Below are 18,684 nucleotides of genomic sequence, written 5' to 3' on the forward strand. Positions count from 1 at the left end.
ACCAAAGTATGACATGCTGGTAAGCAGTATGACTTATATCGCCCACAACTCACTTGTGTTCTACTCGTGCATATAACATCAACATATATAACCTAGGCTCGGATGCCACTGTTGGGGAACGTAGTAATTTCAAAAAATTTCCTACGCACACGCTAGATCATGTGATGCATAGCAACGAGAGGGGAGAGTATGATCTACATACCTAGTAGATCGACAACGGAAGCGTTTGGTTGATGTAGTCGTACGTCTTCACGGCCCGACCGATCAAGCACCGAAACTACGGCACCTCCGAGTTTTAGCACACGTTCAGCTCGATGACGATCCCCGGACTCCGATCCAGCAAAGTGTCGGGGAAGAGTTCCGTCAGCACGACGGCGTGGTGACAATCTTGATGTACTACTGTCGCAGGGCTTCGCCTAAGCACCGCTACAATATTATTGAGGACTATGGTGGCAGGGGGCGCCGCACATGGCTAAGAATATGATCACGTGGATCAACTTGTGTCTATGGGGTGCCCCTTGCCTCAGTATATAAAGGATGGAGGAGGAGGAGGCCGGCCAAGGCTTGGTGCGGCCAGGATGTGGAGTCCTACTAGGACTCCAAGTCCTAGTAGGAGTCCACCAAGAGGGGAGGAAGGGAGAAGGAAGTGGAGGAGAAGGAGAGGTGGCCGGCCCCCTTTTCCCTAGTCCAATTCGGACTAGAGGGGAGGGGGGCGCAGCAGCCCCTTGGCCCTTTCTCCTCTTCCCACTAAAGCCCATCAAGGCCCATTGCTTCTCCCGTAACTACCCGGTACTCCGAAAAATACCCGAATCACTCGGAACCTTTCCGATGTCCGAATATAGTCGTCTAATATATCAATCTTTACGTCTCGACCATTTCGAGACTTCCCGTCATGTCCCCGATCTCATCCGGGACTCCGAACTCCTTCGGTACATCAAAAACTCATAAACTCATAATATAACTGTCATCGAAACCTTAAGCGTGCGGACCCTACAGGTTCGAGAACAATGTAGACATGACCGAGACATGTCTTCGGTCAATAACCAATAGCGGGACCTGGATGCCCATATTGGCTCCTACATATTCTACGAAGATCTTTATCGGTCAGACCGCATAACAACATACGTTGTTCCCTTTGTCATCGGTATGTTACTTGCCCGAGATTCGATCGTCGGTATCCAATACCTAGTTCAATCTCGTTACCGGCAAGTCTCTTTACTCGTTTTGTAATACATCATCCCGCAACTAACTCATTAGTTGCAATGCTTGCAAGGCTTAAGTGATGTGCATTACCGAGAGGGCCCAGAGATACCTCTCCGACAATCGGAGTGACAAAACCTAATCTCGAAATACGCCAACCCAACATGTACCTTTGGAGACACCTGTAGTACTCCTTTATAATCACCCAGTTACGTTGTCACGTTTGGTAGCACCCAAAGTGTTCCTCCGGTAAACGGGAGTTGCATAATCTCATAGTTATAGGAACATGTATAAGTCATGAAGAAAGCAATAGCAACATACTAAACGATCGGGTGCTAAGCTAATGGAATGGGTCATGTCAATCAGATCATTCACTTAATGATGTGATCCCATTAATCAAATAACAACTCATTGTTCATGGTTAGGAAACATAACCATCTTCGATTAACGAGCTAGTCAAGTAGAGGCATACTAGTGACACTTTGTTTGTCTATGTATTCACACAAGTATTATGTTTCCGGTTAATACAATTCTAGCATGAATAATAAACATTTATCATGATATAAGGAAATAAATAATAACTTTATTATTGCCTCTAGGGCATATTTCCTTCACTTCACGCCTCGGAGGCGATCTTGAGTTGTGGGCAGACTGAACCGTGTTCGCTTTGACGGACCTGCTGTGAATCATATTGCGCGACTGAGAAACAATCGAATCCTGCTCCCCAGCTGCTCTAAGCAGTGTCCGACTCTGCTCTAAGCCTCTTCCAGCTTCAGAACGAGATGGTTGGATTGAATCTGCAATACGGGCGACTACTGCAACATTCGGAATTGGAGTGCGCTATACCTGACACTCATCTCGAGATCTAGTCGAAAACAACTACCGCTGTCGTCGACTAGGATTCGGTGGTGGCCTGCGAGCGCGGTCTTCGAGTGACTTCTGGAGATCCTCCAGACGCACACATTCAGCCAGAGTGGCTACGCGTGCGGCTTCCAAAGCCTATGGGGGTCTGGAAAGTCTGCTCGTTCCTGCGCTGAAGTTCCTCTCTTTGTTCCGCAGTGAAGGCATGCGGGTAGTACTCATCGTTGCAGTGCGACAGACCACCGCTCTCGCCCCCGCCGCGGGGAAATCCTGATGGGCTACGCTGGGGGCCAGCCATGAGGACTTCCGCGGCGGGATCATTGCTTTCGCACTCGGAAAGAGTATCTGAGTGACCAGTCGACAGATCGAACAAGCCATAAAGGGACTCATCGGGCTCGATCGCCGCGATCTAAGGAGTGGACGACTGACGAGCCACCGCGTGCTTCACCCACCACTGAAGCCGCGGGCGACCGGATCGCTTGCGACGACGGGCAGCGGGGAGGGAAGACGGCACCGGAGCCGACTGATACTGAGTCGACGACTGCCGCAAGAGGACGCTGCAGGCACTCGCATGGAAGTGTGCTGCCCCACGAATAGGGAGCGCCTCGACGTTGAGGGTGGCTTCCTGGAGCCAGGCCGAATCCTCGGCGATGAAGGTGAGCGCGCCGAGACGGATCTCGCGGCCCAAGGACAATCCACCGCTGGAAGCCATGTCGATGGAGATTGAAGATCGCAACCTCACCGGAAGTCGATGCCTGCCCCAAGGTGGGCACCAACTGTCGTGGGAACGTATCTGACAGTAGAGGTAGGGGGTTAGTAAGAGAGGGCAGAGTCTAGCTACGACGTGATTGTACACTCGGATTTATGAGTTCAGGCCCCTCTCGGAGGAGGTAATAGCCCTACGTCTCGGTGTCGTGGAGGCTTTGTTGATTGGAGTGTTGAGTTACAGGGGGTGCGAACCCTTGTGCAAGAGGGGAGGGGTGGCTTATATAGAGTATGCCGACTCCTCGCAGCCCTCAGTTACACAAGGGTTCAATGAGAGAATAAAGGTACGAACATTACTGGTAACGCCCGCGTTTAATGATCTTTATGGCGACGGAGTGAATGTCTGACGGTTCCCATCCTGTGACGACTCTTCTGTCCTTCGGGTGAAATGTTGTATTCCGAGTGAATAACGACGGCCGAGTGGAAGTGGGATATCCGAGTTGATCTTCTGTCGAGTGAGTTGCACCCTGTGATGATTCCGGTCGGTATCTTCTTTCTATCTTTGTAGGTGTTGGCCTCTTGCGTAGTGTCCTTGGGTAAGGCATGTAGGTCAGGCCTAGGACCCTACCCTAGATACATGTCATCATCACGTTTGTCTTTAATTTACGAGAGAAAGTATGTTCGAACCGTCCCACAAACCGATACAGACTCGCGTTGGATGGCTTCCGCAGCCCGGGTGCGGACAGTTTGAGAATCGGCGTTGAAGATGCCAGATGCCACTTGGCATGGAGCTCACCGGACGAGCACAAGCCCACCCGGCCCCTCCCCCGGGCAGGTCCGTCCCCCGCATGCGACGATCGTGCGCTGACGTCTCACGGTGGGTCTCACCGCGGTGCCACGCCGTTTCTACGTGGCCAAGGCCTCCGCGCCCTCCCCTTGCTATAAATAGAACCCGGCTCTCACCCCATGAGCATCCAACGAGCTCATTCATCAGCAACTATCGAGTTGTACTACTACTACTGTTCGTCGTCACTGGCCGGTGGGGCCTGTAGCATTGCGTCGCACTAATGGCTCCTGCTCAATGCGCGCGCGTGCAGAGGGTGTTCCACTTCGGCAAGGGCAAGAGCGAGGGCAACAAGGCCATGAAGGACCTGGTACGTACTAATCGTTAGATCCATCACTCTCAGTTGATGTATTTTCACTAATAATTCACCATATATGCTGACTATGATGACTGGATCGTGGATGCATGGCGTGTGCAGTTGGGCGGGAAGGGCGCCAACTTGGCGGAGATGGCGAGCATCGGGCTGTCGGTGCCGCCGGGGTTCACGGTGTCGACGGAGGCGTGCGAGCAGTACCAGGCGGCGGGGAGGGCGCTGCCGCCGGGGCTGTGGGAGGAGACCCTGGAGGGCCTGCGCTGGGTGGAGGAGTACATGGGCGCGCGCCTCGGCGACCCGGCGCGGCCGCTGCTCCTCTCCGTCCGCTCCGGCGCCGCGGTGTCCATGCCCGGGATGATGGACACGGTGCTCAATCTGGGGCTCAACGACGAGGTGGCCGCCGGGCTGGCGGCCAAGAGCGGCGACCGCTTCGCCTACGACTCGTACCGCCGCTTCCTCGATATGTTCGGCAACGTCGTGAGTATACCACAACACACCTGGCTCTGACTAAGCTAAGCCTAGCTCCATGGATCGTACGTTGTCGTACAACCGTTGTCGTACGTAGTTAATTTGCGTGCGTCGAGCAACCGTTGCTTTCGGAGGGAGGGAGCGACGTGCGTCTGACGCGGGTTGCGTCGCCGAGACGTTGGCTGCTGCTGCTGCTGCATTATGATGAAGGTGACAAGGATTACGTGGGGGGTTCTTGTATGCTTGCTTTTTAACCGTCGAAAACGATTGTTTTTAGTCAAGTATATAAGTACGTTTGGCTAGCGAGTAGGAGTAATTTACAAGAGAACAAAACAGCTTCATAAAAATATGAAACAAATAAATGAATTGGGTTGCTTTATAAAGAGGAGTTTTTGTTTCATCATATGAAGAAAGCTGAGCCGCATCACATACCACCCGTATGTGCAAACACCTTCAGAAGCTTTTTTTTTCCTGTTATTGTCAGCACAGTTAATCCGATTCCCAAGGACAGTTTGCACCGCAACACTGCCGTATTTTGACCGCAACTGTTTCTCTCAGAGAAAAGGAATGACCGATGAAGGCGACCTTTGTCTTATTTGACACTATTATTTCACCCCACTCTGAAAATAAGATAAACAAAAAAGGAGGGCAAACTTTGACACTGTTACTTCTGAAATAAGACAAAAAGCAACTAGACAAACTTTGATAAAACAATAAGACAAGCATTTTTCCGTAGCACAAAATGTCCAATTTCATGAAAAGATTTGTCTTGTTCTTAGAAAGCAAAATAATTAAGACAGTCAGTTTGGGGTGACGAAAAACATGACAAAAAATTTCAGCTCCGACTTCATTGAGCCATGACATCTGCAATATTAATTCATATACAGTAGTAGGTTTAGACAAACCTGTCAAGTTGGTGTTGTCTTCTAGCTTACTCCCTCCGTTCTAAAATAGGTTTAGATTAACTTATTAACTTAGAAAGTTAGTACAAAGTTGAGTCATCTATTTTAATGTAAAATTGGACCATCTATTTTGGAAAGGGAGTAGCTCTAGAGTAAAAATGCAGTCCAATGATAGTACCAAGTTTTACTTTTTTTGAGGGGATTACCAAGTTTTATTATAGAGTAATGCTAGATCCACGTAAACTTATGTGAGGTTTTTACGTAAAGGCTGATGTGAAGGTAGTTAATTGGATGAGGCCCACTCTGGTTAAAATCAGGGGGAAGAGGATTTATAGTTAGGAAGATTACGTTATCGGTAGCCTGTTCGTAGATGGAGCATTATCGTTTACTATACTAGTAATGAAAAAAGACTCCACCTCACCAGTCCAATGCCCACCAACGATCCCACTTCACCAGCAAACCAAAAAACGAAAAGAAAAAAGACTCCACTTCACCGGTTCACTTGCGAGCGCGGCAGGACGGCGGCGGCGGCGGCGGCGGCGGAGCCCGCGCGGTTGGAGGCCGGACCGCCCGGCCGCCGCTGTGCCCCTCATGGAGGCTGGAGCTCGACCCCGGCGGCTAGGTCGGCTCCGACTGCGGCGCCCTAGTAAAAGGGGAAACACCGAGTCATTACTCGTTTGTATCGAACATATTTTGGTTTAGCACAAGACTGCGGGTCTATGACAGCGAACGCCTGAGCTAATCAAATTCCTCTTACTCGTTTGCTTGGTACATTGTTCCACAAAAGGAGGAACGCCAGATGGATCCAGCCCAGTTAATCTGGCAACTGGATTTCGAATACTGCATTCTGGGATGTGCGTTCCTCACTAAATAGCAGTTTCTTTTGTACTGAAAAAGTTGGGTCGACGTTTTGTTTACAATAATTCGTACTAGCAACTAGCAGTAGTAGCAGGATCCTTGTTTCTTAGCAGGGTCTTTCCTCTTGCCAGGTCATGGACATTCCCCATGCGCTTTTCGAAGAGAAGCTCGAAGCCATGAAAGCAACCAAGGGGGTGGACAACGACACCGACCTCATTGCCAATGACCTCAGGGAGCTAGTGGGTCAGTACAAGAACGTCTACGTTGAAGCCAAAGGAGAACAATTTCCCTCAGGTTGAATTCATGAATTTCACCTTTTTATTTATATATTTTGAAACTGACATTGTGTTTTTGGCACCCAGTTGATATGTGTATATGCTTGTTGTTTCTTGCCTTGGCATAGACCCCAAGAGGCAATTGCAGTTAGCGGTGTTGGCCGTGTTCGACTCATGGGACAGTCCGAGAGCGAACAAGTATAGAAGCATTAATCAGATCACCGGACTTAGGGGCACCGCCGTAAACGTGCAGTGCATGGTGTTTGGCAACATGGGGAACACCTCCGGCACTGGTGTCCTCTTCACTAGGAACCCTAGCACCGGGGAGAAGAAGCTTTATGGCGAGTTCCTAGTCAATGCTCAGGTATGGCTCGGTTCTGATCGCTGATGGTTGCTTCTAAGTTCTAGCTGCCATGCTCTACGTATGTGCGCACAGCAAAAGAGCAGTATGTTGCCCACTTTTATTAAAATAGATTATGCAATCAAGATAATACAGTCTGTGGATATTGCGTATTCATTGAATGGCTGGGCATAATTTAACCGTTTCCCTGAACCTGTGATTCTTCTGTAATCTGAAAACTCAACTCTTGTATTCCCCCTGTGCTTTGGGGTTTTTCCTGCTGCTATGCAGCTATGAGAAAACATTAAAAAAAAATTAACTGTTTTTTTGCCTTATGCAGGGTGAGGATGTGGTTGCTGGAATCAGAACCCCGGAGGATCTTGATGCCATGAGGGATCACATGCCGGAGGCCTATGCAGAGCTTGTTGAAAACTGTGACATACTGGAGAGCCACTATAAGGAAATGATGGTATGTTAGTTTACCAACTGCTTGCAGGAAGCTCTGCTGAGGGGCCTGTCAGTGTTGCTGTTTTATGCAACAAGGCGTTTGACCCATAGCGTGATATAAAACTTATTCTGAAACATTGTGAAGAACTTAGCTATCTAATTAGTTTATGTGATCATTTTCAAGCACCATTACAGTGCTCTCTACAATTGCCCACATGACATGAATGCTCTTTGGTCATGATCCTGCCTTAATATGTCAAAAGATTAACCTGAACCCCTACTATTTCCAATGGAGAATAACTTGCATTTTTCATGTTTAATTCAGGATATTGAATTTACAGTTCAAGAAAATAGGCTCTGGATGCTACAATGCAGATCCGGAAAGCGTACTGGCACAGGAGCTGTGAAGATTGCTGTAGACATGGTTAATGAGGCTCTTGTTGATCGCAATACAGCGATTAAGATGGTAGAACCAGGCCACTTGGACCAGCTTCTTCATCCACAGGTATAAGATAATCAAATATGCCCAAATGGTCTATAAAACTGATACATGTAAATACATGCATGCAATTTGTTACTGCCTCTGTTATCCCAATAAATTATCTGCTTTTTCAGGATATATTTGCATTACTTAATGATTTTACACAAGAACCACATCGTTTGCATGCTGAGAATGCATTCGTAATTAATGAAGATAGTATACTCATTCAATAGGCCTATGATTCTGACATACTACTAAAATCTGATGTATACAGATAGTTTCTTGCTTTCTTACTTTACAAGTTCAAATTTAATCAGATGTATTGGTGTCTGGAACTTTATTTTAACCCTTATATTGACATCCCTCGTTTGAATTTTATTTGCAACTGGATAATGGCAATATATTGACTCAGTTTTATTACCCTTATGTTATGACAACCAGTTTGCGAACCCCGAGGCTGCTTCATACAAAGGCAAAGTTATTACTACAGGCTTACCAGCATCACCTGGGGCTGCTGTGGGACAAATTGTATTTACTGCGGAGGATGCTGAAGCATGGCATGCCCAAGGGAAATCTGCTATTCTGGTCTGTACATGTCCTTATCATCCTCCTTTTTATAGCAGGATGTCTCCTTCATTTTTCTATGTCATTTTGGGTTGGACTTGTCCTATTCTTGAGTTATCCTGATATTTTTTGAACTTTCTGAATGTAAAGGTGAGGATAGAGACCAGCCCAGAAGATGTTGGTGGCATGCATGCAGCCGCTGGAATTCTTACAGCAAGAGGTGGTATGACTTCTCATGCTGCCGTTGTAGCACGTGGTTGGGGAAAATGCTGTGTGTCAGGGTGCTCAAGCATCCGCGTAAATGAAACTGAAAAGGTGATTGAACTTATCGCTGCAGATGTCTAGGATATACATTGTTAGGCGCAACACTTTGCTCCAACCTTAAAATTCATAATGAGAGTGTGATAAATCTGTATTCATCATTTTGTATTATAGAGGTGCTTACTTTGGTATATGGTCTATACGCATAGGTGGTAGCTATTGAAGACAAGATGCTCTATGAAGGTGACTGGATATCACTCAATGGATCAACTGGTGAAGTGATCCTTGGCAAGCAGCCACTTTCCCCACCAGCCCTTAGTGCTGACTTGGAAACTTTCATGTCCTGGGTTGATGAAGTTAGGCAGCTCAAGGTAAACTTCCTAGGAATAAAAACAAGAACAGAAACTGCCTCAATTTGACTTTAACTAAAATTTACATCAGTCTTGTTAACTGCGTTAGGCCTAAGCATTACACAAGCTTCAACAAAAAATCCTTATTATGCATATCTTGCGTGTTCTAGGTTATGGCTAATGCAGACACCCCCGGGGATGCATTGGCAGCAAGGAAAAATGGGGCAGAAGGAATTGGACTCTGTCGGACAGAACACATGGTTGGTGTTAACTTCTTTACTGTTTGCTTTTTGGAGGACATATTTTGTTATGATAGTTATTTTCTGCAGTTCAACTTTCGAAGTGAACTTTATGGACACAAGTCTGCTCTTCTAGGCAAGTAAAAAAAGGCTAATGTTCTCCTTTGTATACTTTGTAGTTCTTTGCTTCTGATGAGAGGATTAAGGCTGTGAGGCAGATGATAATGGCTCCAACTGTCGAACTGAGGCAGAAAGCACTAGATCGTCTTCTGCCTTACCAGAGGTCCGACTTTGAAGGCATTTTCCGTGCCATGGATGGTATGTGGAAAATCTCTGTATTCATATACTCCCTCCTTCTGGAATTAAATGACGCTCAAATAGATGTATCTCGACGTATTTCAGTGTTAGATACATCTGTTTGAGCGTCAACTAATTCCGGACGGAGGAAATATACTCACTAGATGAGGTGCACTAGAGTTCAAATACCCCGAGCTGGCTTACTTTCTTAAATAAGCGAATATTGACCATTGGGTGTTAACTGTGAACACACAAAGTAGAAAAAATTGCAAGATTACAGGATCTTATAAGAATTGTGCTTCTAACCTTGAAGTATTTTTTTGGCACTCATCATATAGTTTAGGGTATATAATTCTGCCAGTGCTTGTTCATTCTTTTGTTGAAAGTGGTATATGTAATAACATGTCCCATGGAAACTGATATCAAATAAACACTTTCCATCGATGGCATACGGCATTAGTTATAGACTGCACTTTTTGCAAGGGAATCCAAACTACATTTTTGTCACACAGAACCACCTGAGCATCAATGTTTGCATTTCAGGGCTCCCGGTGACTATCCGGCTGTTGGACCCTCCACTTCATGAATTCCTTCCAGAAGGGCATGTGGAGGATATTGTGCATGAGCTATGTGCTGAAACTGGAGCCTCTGAGGATGATGTCCTTGCAAGAATGGAGAAACTTTCAGAAGTAAATCCAATGCTTGGTTTCCGTGGTTGCAGGTTGGTGTTGTTTATTTGTTTAGCTATGCTGGAGATTGAACTATATCCATATGATCAACAGAATAAAGTGTAATTTTTTTCATGTTTTTAACACAACCACTATTGAATCAAGTTTTCCTTTCCCATTCATTTACTTGCCTGTTCTCATTCGCAATTCTGTTTTCTTTCCTTTACTAATGCTGGTGATGCTAATATTTCAGGCTTGGTATTTCGTATCCTGAATTAACAGAAATGCAAGCCCGGGCCATCTTTGAAGCTGCTATATCCATGACCAACCAGGGTATTCAAGTATTTCCAGAGATAATGGTTCCTCTTGTTGGAACACCTCAGGTATGTCTTTCTTCACGTGTATCTTCTTTGGCTGGTATAAAGGTGTACCTTCACTTCACAGTTTGTGCAGTTGAAAAATGTCATAATCCATTTGATGGGATACAACTATACACCACCAATTTATGGAAACCTGACCATTTCATTTCTCTTCAAACCGCACTTGATTTTATTATTGCAAGTTTGATTCAGCAGTTGATTTTTCCTTGTGACAATTGACATTTGGTTTTGCCAGGAATTGGGACATCAAGTGGCTCTTATCCGCCAAATTGCTAACAATGTTTTCACCAATATGGGGAAAACCATTGATTACAAAGCTGGGACTATGATTGAAATTCCCAGGGCTGCTCTAGTGGCAGATGAGGTAAAAAGCTTGTGATAGCCCTGTTCTTTCTGTAAAACCATAAATGTTGGCCATTGACATTCAGCATGTAAACTGAATAATACATGCATTAGTTAGCAGAACTCTTGGCCAATAGGAGTTCTCCAAATGCAAAGAATTAGTTTATCAGATATATCAAGGGAAAATACGCATGTACCTGACATCGTTGTGCTGGTTGCACATCCATTGACAGATAGCAGAGCAGGCTGAGTTCTTCTCTTTCGGAACAAACGACCTCACGCAGATGACATTTGGTTACAGTAGGGATGATGTGGGGAAGTTCCTCCCCTTCTATCTGGCCCAGGGTATCCTCCAGCATGACCCATTTGAGGTAAATTTGTTACGACTGGGACCGTACCACTTCAAGTTTGTTTTAAGTACCACCCATATTTTCATCACTCACACACGTGGGCACCTCACATGTCTAGGCATTTTGCATGTTCCTTCTTGATTTTTTTTGTACAGCCATAACCTTATCATATTGTACTTGATAACTTACCTGTTAATGAATATGCCAGGTGCTTGATCAGAGAGGAGTGGGGGAGCTAGTAAAGATTGCTACAGAGAGGGGTCGCAAAGCGAGGCCTAACTTGAAGGTAAGTATTCCACCGAGGACACTGTATCTGTTGTGCAGAATTCATTCTTAGTTCATTTGACTGATCGATTTCGTGTTTCCAAACAGGTGGGCATCTGCGGTGAACATGGCGGAGAGCCATCTTCAGTTGCTTTTTTCGCAAAGGCTGGGCTGGATTATGTTTCATGCTCCCCGTTCAGGTTGGCTGAAATATTGAAATTTGGAGGATTAGCACTACCTTGACGCTATTTATAGCCGTTAACATCTTGATATGGAACCTTTTTGCAGGGTCCCGATTGCCAGGCTAGCTGCAGCCCAGGTCCTTGTCTGAGGAGGCTGCCTCGTCAACCGGATAGCCTGCTGTTGGTGCATCTGGTGAAGATAAATAAGACATAGCCATGGACTTGTGGAAACTCTGCTGCCTATGATGCGTATGCGTGTGTAAGCCTGAAATGGCTGCTTCTCTGCATTTCCCCTGAACTGCCATGGTAATGTACCAAACAGTGATGATGACGAAGATAAATCGAATAAAAGGTGGTGATTATCTCTGCTATCAATTTAAGTGATTCCATTTCTTCCTTTGTTCAGTGGCTGCTACGAGTTGCTTGTGAAAGTGAAGCATGTGATCCCATCCCAATTGCGTAAATCAAATATCTTTTCACTTGATTTTAGTTGGAAGTTCAGACTCTGCCATCTGTCCGAGTCCAACTTCTAGAGCAATCTAACTCAGGAAACAAAATTGATGCCTGTACACAAAAACTCAGCAAACAAATGGAGCAATTATAAAATGATGTTTCCCCTACAAACTTTGAGCACATATTGTAGTTTCCTTAGAATGCCTGCCTAATCGAACAAAAGTTGAACATGACATGTTTTCAAATGTAAAGCATGTCCAGCTAAACCACATAAATAACTACTTCTGCGAATTGTCCAAATCTTGTCAAAGGAAATTAATAGTACCAGATATGTACACTTATTGATGCCAACAAATCCTCCCATATCTGGCATATGTTTGCAAAAACAATAAATACGACCATGTATGTATCATATTTATATGTTGTATATTCAATTCGGTGTCGAGGCTCATCTGCACCCGGTGAACAGTAAATTCAAAAAAAATACTAAAGCAATTCAAAAAATTCTTAATTATTTTTTAGGTGGAAGATGTTCCAATGCGTGATATTCGTGCCAAATTTCAGCTTGTTCAGACATATGAGGAGCTCATGGCAAAAAAAAATATCAATCAAAACAGTATTGGAACATCACGCATTTGTCTTTTTTGACTGAAAAAAATTCAGTCAAATTTTTTTGTCATCAGCTGGACTTTCTTGCAACCCCAAATTTGTCTCTTTTTTTGCCGAGAGCTGCTGAAATGTCCAAACTCCACGAAATTTGGCATAGACTTCACGCACATGAGTATCTAGCATCACAACAACAACGACAAAGCCTTTAGCCCTAAGCAAGTTGGGGTAGGTTAGAGGTGAAACCCATAAGATCTCGTAACCAACTCATGGTTCTGGCATATGAATAGCAAGCTTCCACGCACCCCTATCCATGGCTAGTTCTCTGTCGATACTCCAGTCCTTCAGATCCCTCTTTACGGACTCCTCCCATGTCAAGTTCGGTCTACCTCGACCTCTCTTGACATTATCGGCACGCTTTAGCCATCCGCTACACTAATGCTTCTGGATGCCTGTGTTGAATATGCCCAAATCATCTCAGACGATGTTGGACAAGCTTCTCTTCAATCGGCGCTACCCCAACTCTATCTCGTATATCATCATTCCGTACTCGGTCCTTCCTTGTGTGGCCACACATCCATCTTGTTGGGGATATAACCCCACGCCATGACCCGCCCGTTCAGGGCCGGGTTATCCTGTGGCGGCCTAACGAATAAGACTTAACATGGGTTGTGGTGATCAAGACCTCAAGGCCCATGGTTCGACTCATAGAGTGGGCCTACTCATGTCCCAGCGCTAGAGGCGGCGGCTCACCGAAGGATGTCGTAATTCCCTTACTTGGGAAGCAAGACGAGTAGGAAACTAATTAGGGCATGGGTCGTAGTACGACCCGAACTCTGTTGTAAGCCCAGGGCCTCGACCTGTATATAAAGGAGAGCCCCTGAGGTAGAAAGACTTAAGTTACAAGCTCTTGAGTACTAGGATAGCCAAGTCGCACCCTTGTAATTGAGATCATCATCATCAATATCAATCAAGCAGGAAGTAGGCTATTACCTCCATATAGAGGGGCCGAACCTGGGTAAACCCTTGCCTTTGATTCCAATCAACCCCGTTCAAGCTACCACCTCGCGGCGATGGCCTCACGACTAAGTCCTTTCACGAGGACATCTGCTGTGACAAAACCACGACAGTGGGCGCCCACCGTGGGGCTATCGCTCGATGGTGTCAAGTTCTTGGAGGGAGCTCTCCCAGGGATAGAGGGATACGCGATCGGCCGCATGACCAAGAGACACCGCGACATGCTCTACGTCGACGATTCAGGCTGGGGCCCCGAGGCCGACTCAATCGAGTACTGGTGCCGGGCCCCCTTCGGCAAGATCCACGTCTTCATCGGCAAAATCAGCGAATCAGGAACCGAGCCGGACATCTGCACCGACATTGTCGAGCCGGCTCGGCGCACAGAACCCGCCCTGGCCCAAGCCGGCCGGAACCATGTCTTCATCGGCTTCACCCAGGCGGTTGATCTCGCAGATAACTCCACGTCTGGTGGGGACACCCTTGTTTACTCCGATGACGAGTCATTGGTCAGGGATACCGAGTCAATCCTCCCGCTGTATGACGACAGGCTTGGGGGCTGCTTTGATGATGAGCCGGCTCTGGTTGATGACGAGTCGCCCTACTGGACCACCATCTACATGGAAGGCACTGCGCCGGCCCTCGACTCTACTGCAGCAGGCACCACGGGAGGAACTGGCGCTTTAGCAGTTAATCCAAGTGTGTTTGGCCCAGTTAAAACACCAGCTCAAGTTCTTTCAGAGCTAGTCGCCTCATTGACGATGCTCCTTGAGTCGCCACTAACAGCGGAGAACCAGGTGGAATGCAATGCATAGGTAGCTAAAATTCACGAGCAGATGGCTAAGGCTCAGGAGGATGTCAACGCGAGAATGCTCGCATGGTGCAGCTATGCACCCAAATCCAACAGGAAACAGAGGGCCTGAGGACGGAGGCCTGACACATGGGTCCGTGGCAAAACGCTTCAGATATGGTTCATAGGAGGCGACATGAGACCCGCCTGCCCGTTGATTACGAGCCTGGGCATCTGTTCAACACACCTACACCGGGGGCTGGGACGAGTACCCCGGGGGCTCCGGTTATACCCAATTGAACCGGGTCATGCCCCAGGATGGATACAGGCGACCACCGCCAGCTCAGCCCCGACAGCCGGTTCAACAACATCAGCTCGAGCCGGCCCAACACCCGCTGCCTTTTCGTACGACTCCAGACCGTTTTGTGACACCGGCGGCCACTTTTCCAATCATGTTGATAACTTGTTGGCAGTAGCTACCAACCTCGCCGCACTTCCGCTCACAAGGAATACCCAGTTGAGAGGGAACCTTTTGTTGGGGAACGTAGTAATTTCAAAATTTTCCTACGCACACGTAAGATCATGGTGATGCATAGCAATGAGAGGGGAGAGTGTTGTCTACATACCCTCGTAGACCGACAGCGGAAGCGTTATGACAACGCGGTTGATGTAGTCGTACGTCTTCACGGTCCGACCGATCAAGCACCGAAACTACGGCACCTCCGAGTTTTAGCACACGTTCAGCTCGATGACGATCCCCGGACTCCGATCCAGCAAAGTGTCGGGGAAGAGTTCTGTCAGCACGAGGCGTGGTGACGGTCTTGATGTTCTACTGTCGCAGGGCTTCGCCTAAGCACCACTACAATATTATCGAGGACTATGGTGGAGGGGGGCACCGCACATGGCTAAGAGAACGATCTTGAAGATCAACTTGTGTGTCTAGAGGTGCCCCCCTGCCCCCCGTATATTAAGGAGCAAGGGGGGGTGCGGCCGGCCTTAGGAGGAGGCGCGCCGGAGGAGTCCTACTCCTACCGGGAGTAGGACTCCCCCCTTTCCCTAGTTGGATTAGGACTTGGGGGGAAGGAGGAGAGGGAAGAAAGGAAAGGGGGGGCGCCGCCCCCCCTCCTTGTCCAATTCATACTTGGGGGGGGGGAGGGGCGCGCGGCAGCCCCTAGGCCTCCTCTTCTCTTCCTCCACTAGGCCCATTAAGGCCCATTGGGTTACCGGGGGGTTCCGGTAACCTCCCCGTACTCCGGTAAAATGCCGATTTCACCCGGAACACTTCCGATGTCCAAACATAGCCTTCCAATATATCAATCCTTATGTCTCGACCATTTCGAGACTCCTCGTCATGTCCGTGATCACATCCGGGACTCCAAACAAACTTCGGTACATCAAAATATATAAACTCATAATGAAACTGTCATCGTAACGTTAAGCGTGCGGACCCTACGGGTTCGAGAACAACGTAGACATGACCGAGACATGTCTCCGGTCAATAACCAATAGCGGAACCTAGATGCTCATATTGGCTCCCACATATTCTACGAAGATCTTTTATCGGTCAGACCGCATAACAACATACTTTGTTCCCTTTGTCATCGGTATGTTACTTGCCCGAGATTCGATCGTCGGTATCTCAATACCTAGTTCAATCTCGTTACCGGCAAGTCTGTTTACTCGTTTCGTAATACATCATCTCGCAACTAACTCATTAGTTGCAATGCTTGCAAGGCTTATGTGATGTGCATTACCGAGAGGGCCCAGAGATACCTCTCCGACAATCGGAGTGACAAATCCTAATCTTGAAATATGCCAACCCAACATGTACCTTTGGAGACACCTGTAGAGCTCCTTTATAATCACCCAGTTACGTTGTGACGTTTGGTAGCACACAAAGTGTTCCTCCGGCAAACGGGAGTTGCATAATCTCATAGTCATAGGAACATGTATAAGTCATGAAGAAAGCAATAGCAACATACTAAACGATCGTGTGCTAAGCTAATGGAATGGGTCATGTCAATAACATCATTCTCCTAATGATGTGATCCCGTTAATCAAATGACAACACATGTCTATGGTTAGGAAACATAACCATCTTCGATTAACGAGCTAGTCAAGTAGAGGTACACTAGTAAAGTTTAGTTTGTCTATGTATTCACACAAGTATTATGTTTTCGGTTAATACAATTCTAGCATGAATAATAAAAATTTATCATGATATAAGGAAATAAATAATAACTTTATTATTGCCTCTAGGGCATATTTCCTTCAGTCTCCCACTTGCACTAGAGTCAATGATCTAGATTACACAGTAATGATTCTAACACCCATGGAGCTTTGGTGCTGATCATGTTTTGCTCGTGGAAGAGGCTTAGTCAACGGTTCTGCTACATTCAGATCCGTATGTATCTTGCAAATCTCTATGTCTCCCACCTGGACTAGATCCCGGATGGAATTGAAGCGTCTCTTGATGTGCTTGGTTCTCTTGTGAAATCTGGATTCTTTTGCCAAGGCAATTCCACCAGTATTGTCACAAAAGATTTTCATAGGACCCGATGCACTAGGTATGACACCTAGATTGGATATGAACCCCTTCATCCAAACTCCTTCGTCTGCTGCTTCCGAAGCAGCTATGTACTCCGCTTCACATATAGATCCCACCACAACGCTTTGTTTAGAACTGCACCAACTGACAGCTCCGCCGTTTAATGTAAACACGTATCCGGTTTGCGATTTAGAATCGTCCGGATCAGTGTCAAAGCTTGCATCAACGTAACCATTTACGATGAGCTCTTTGTCACCTCCATATATGAGAAACATATCCTTAGTCCTTTTCAGGTATTTCAGGATGTTCTTGACCGCTGTCCAGTGATCCACTCCTGGATTACTTTGGTACCTCCCTGCTAGACTTATATCAAGACATACATCAAGTCTGGTACACAGCATTGCATACATGATAGAGCCTATGGCTGAAGCATAGGGAACATCTTTCATTTTCTCTCTATCTTCTGCAGTGGTCGGGCATTGAGTCTTACTCAATTTCACACCTTGTAACACAGGCAAGAATCCTTTCTTTGCTTGATCCATTTTGAACTTCTTCAAAACTTTGTCAAGGTATGTGCTTTGTGAAATTCCAATTAAGCGTCTTGATCTATCTCTATAGATCTTAATGCCCAATATGTAAGCAGCTTCACCGAGGTCTTTCATTGAAAAACTCTTATTCAAGTATCGCTTTATGCTATACAGAAATTCTATATCATTTCCGATTAGTAATATGTCATCTACATATAATATCAGAAATGCAACAGAGCTACTCACTTTCTTGTAAATACAGGCTTCTCCAAAAGTCTGTACAAAACCAAATGCTTTGATCACACTATCAAAGTGTTTATTCCAACTCTGAGAGGCTTGCACCAGTCCATAAATGGATCGCTGGAGCTTGCACACTTTGTTAGCTCCCTTTGGATCGACAAAACCTTCCGGCTGCATCATATACAACTCTTCTTCTAGAAATCCATTCAGGAATGCAGTTTTGACATCCATCTACCAAATTTCATAATCATAAAATGCGGCAATTGCTAACATGATTCAGACAGACTTAAGCATCGCTACGGGTGAGAAGGTCTCATCGTAGTCAATCCCTTGAACTTGTCAAAAATCTTTTGCGAGAAGTCGAGCTTTGTAGACAGTAACATTACCGTCAGCATCAGTCTTCTTCTTGAAGATCCATTTATTCTCAATTGCTTGCCGATATTTTGGCAACTCAACCAAATTCCACACTTTGTTCTCATACATGGATCCCATCTCAGATTTCATGGCCTCAAGCCATTTTGCGGAATCTGGGCTCACCATCGCTTCTCCATAGTTCGTAGGTTCATCATGATCTAGTAGCATGACTTCCAGAACAGGATTACCGTACCACTCTGGTGCGGATCTTATTCTGGTTGATCTACGAGGTTTAGTAGTATCTTGTTCTGAAGTTTCATGATCATCATCATTAGCTTCCTCACTAATTGGTGTAGGTGTCACAGAAACCGGTTTCTGTGATGTACTACTTTCCAATAAGGGAGCAGGTACAGTTACCTCATCAAGTTCTACTTTCCCCCCACTCACTTCTTTCGAGAGAAACTCCTTCTCTAGAAAGTTTCCAAATTTAGCAACAAAAGTCTTGCCTTCGGATCTGTGATAGAAGGTGTATCCAATAGTTTCCTTTGGATATCCTATGAA

The 18,684-nt window shown here is 46.3% G+C and overlaps 1 protein-coding gene across 1 annotated transcript; it reads left to right on the forward strand.

The window, feature by feature from the left end:
- The first annotated feature begins 3,733 nt into the window (after nt 1-3,733).
- LOC125517362 (pyruvate, phosphate dikinase 2) lies at nt 3,734-11,966 on the forward strand. Its single transcript, XM_048682560.1, has 18 exons — nt 3,734-3,920; nt 4,029-4,400; nt 6,283-6,445; nt 6,555-6,790; nt 7,107-7,235; nt 7,539-7,718; nt 8,136-8,279; nt 8,409-8,573; nt 8,729-8,890; nt 9,040-9,129; nt 9,288-9,426; nt 9,949-10,126; nt 10,327-10,456; nt 10,689-10,817; nt 11,029-11,166; nt 11,354-11,431; nt 11,518-11,609; nt 11,698-11,966. The coding sequence occupies exons 1-18, from the start codon at nt 3,834-3,836 to the stop codon at nt 11,738-11,740; spliced, it is 2,655 nt and encodes an 884-aa protein (XP_048538517.1). The 5' UTR covers nt 3,734-3,833; the 3' UTR covers nt 11,741-11,966.
- Nucleotides 11,967-18,684: the final 6,718 nt, after the last annotated feature.

The sequence above is a fragment of the Triticum urartu genome, chromosome 1, assembly GCF_003073215.2.
Source record: "Triticum urartu cultivar G1812 chromosome 1, Tu2.1, whole genome shotgun sequence".
NCBI lineage: Eukaryota > Viridiplantae > Streptophyta > Magnoliopsida > Poales > Poaceae > Triticum > Triticum urartu.

What these genes read in the sequence shown, in the direction of transcription:
- LOC125517362 (XM_048682560.1), top strand. Translation starts at nt 3,834, where the DNA reads ATGGCTCCTGCTCAATGCGCGCGCGTGCAGAGGGTGTTCCACTTCGGC. An exon ending in AAGGGAAATCTGCTATTCTG is followed by an intron (nt 8,280 to 8,408) that starts GTCTGTACATGT and finishes CTGAATGTAAAG; the next exon opens with GTGAGGATAGAGACCAGCCC. An exon ending in CATTTTCCGTGCCATGGATG is followed by an intron (nt 9,427 to 9,948) that starts GTATGTGGAAAA and finishes TTTGCATTTCAG; the next exon opens with GGCTCCCGGTGACTATCCGG.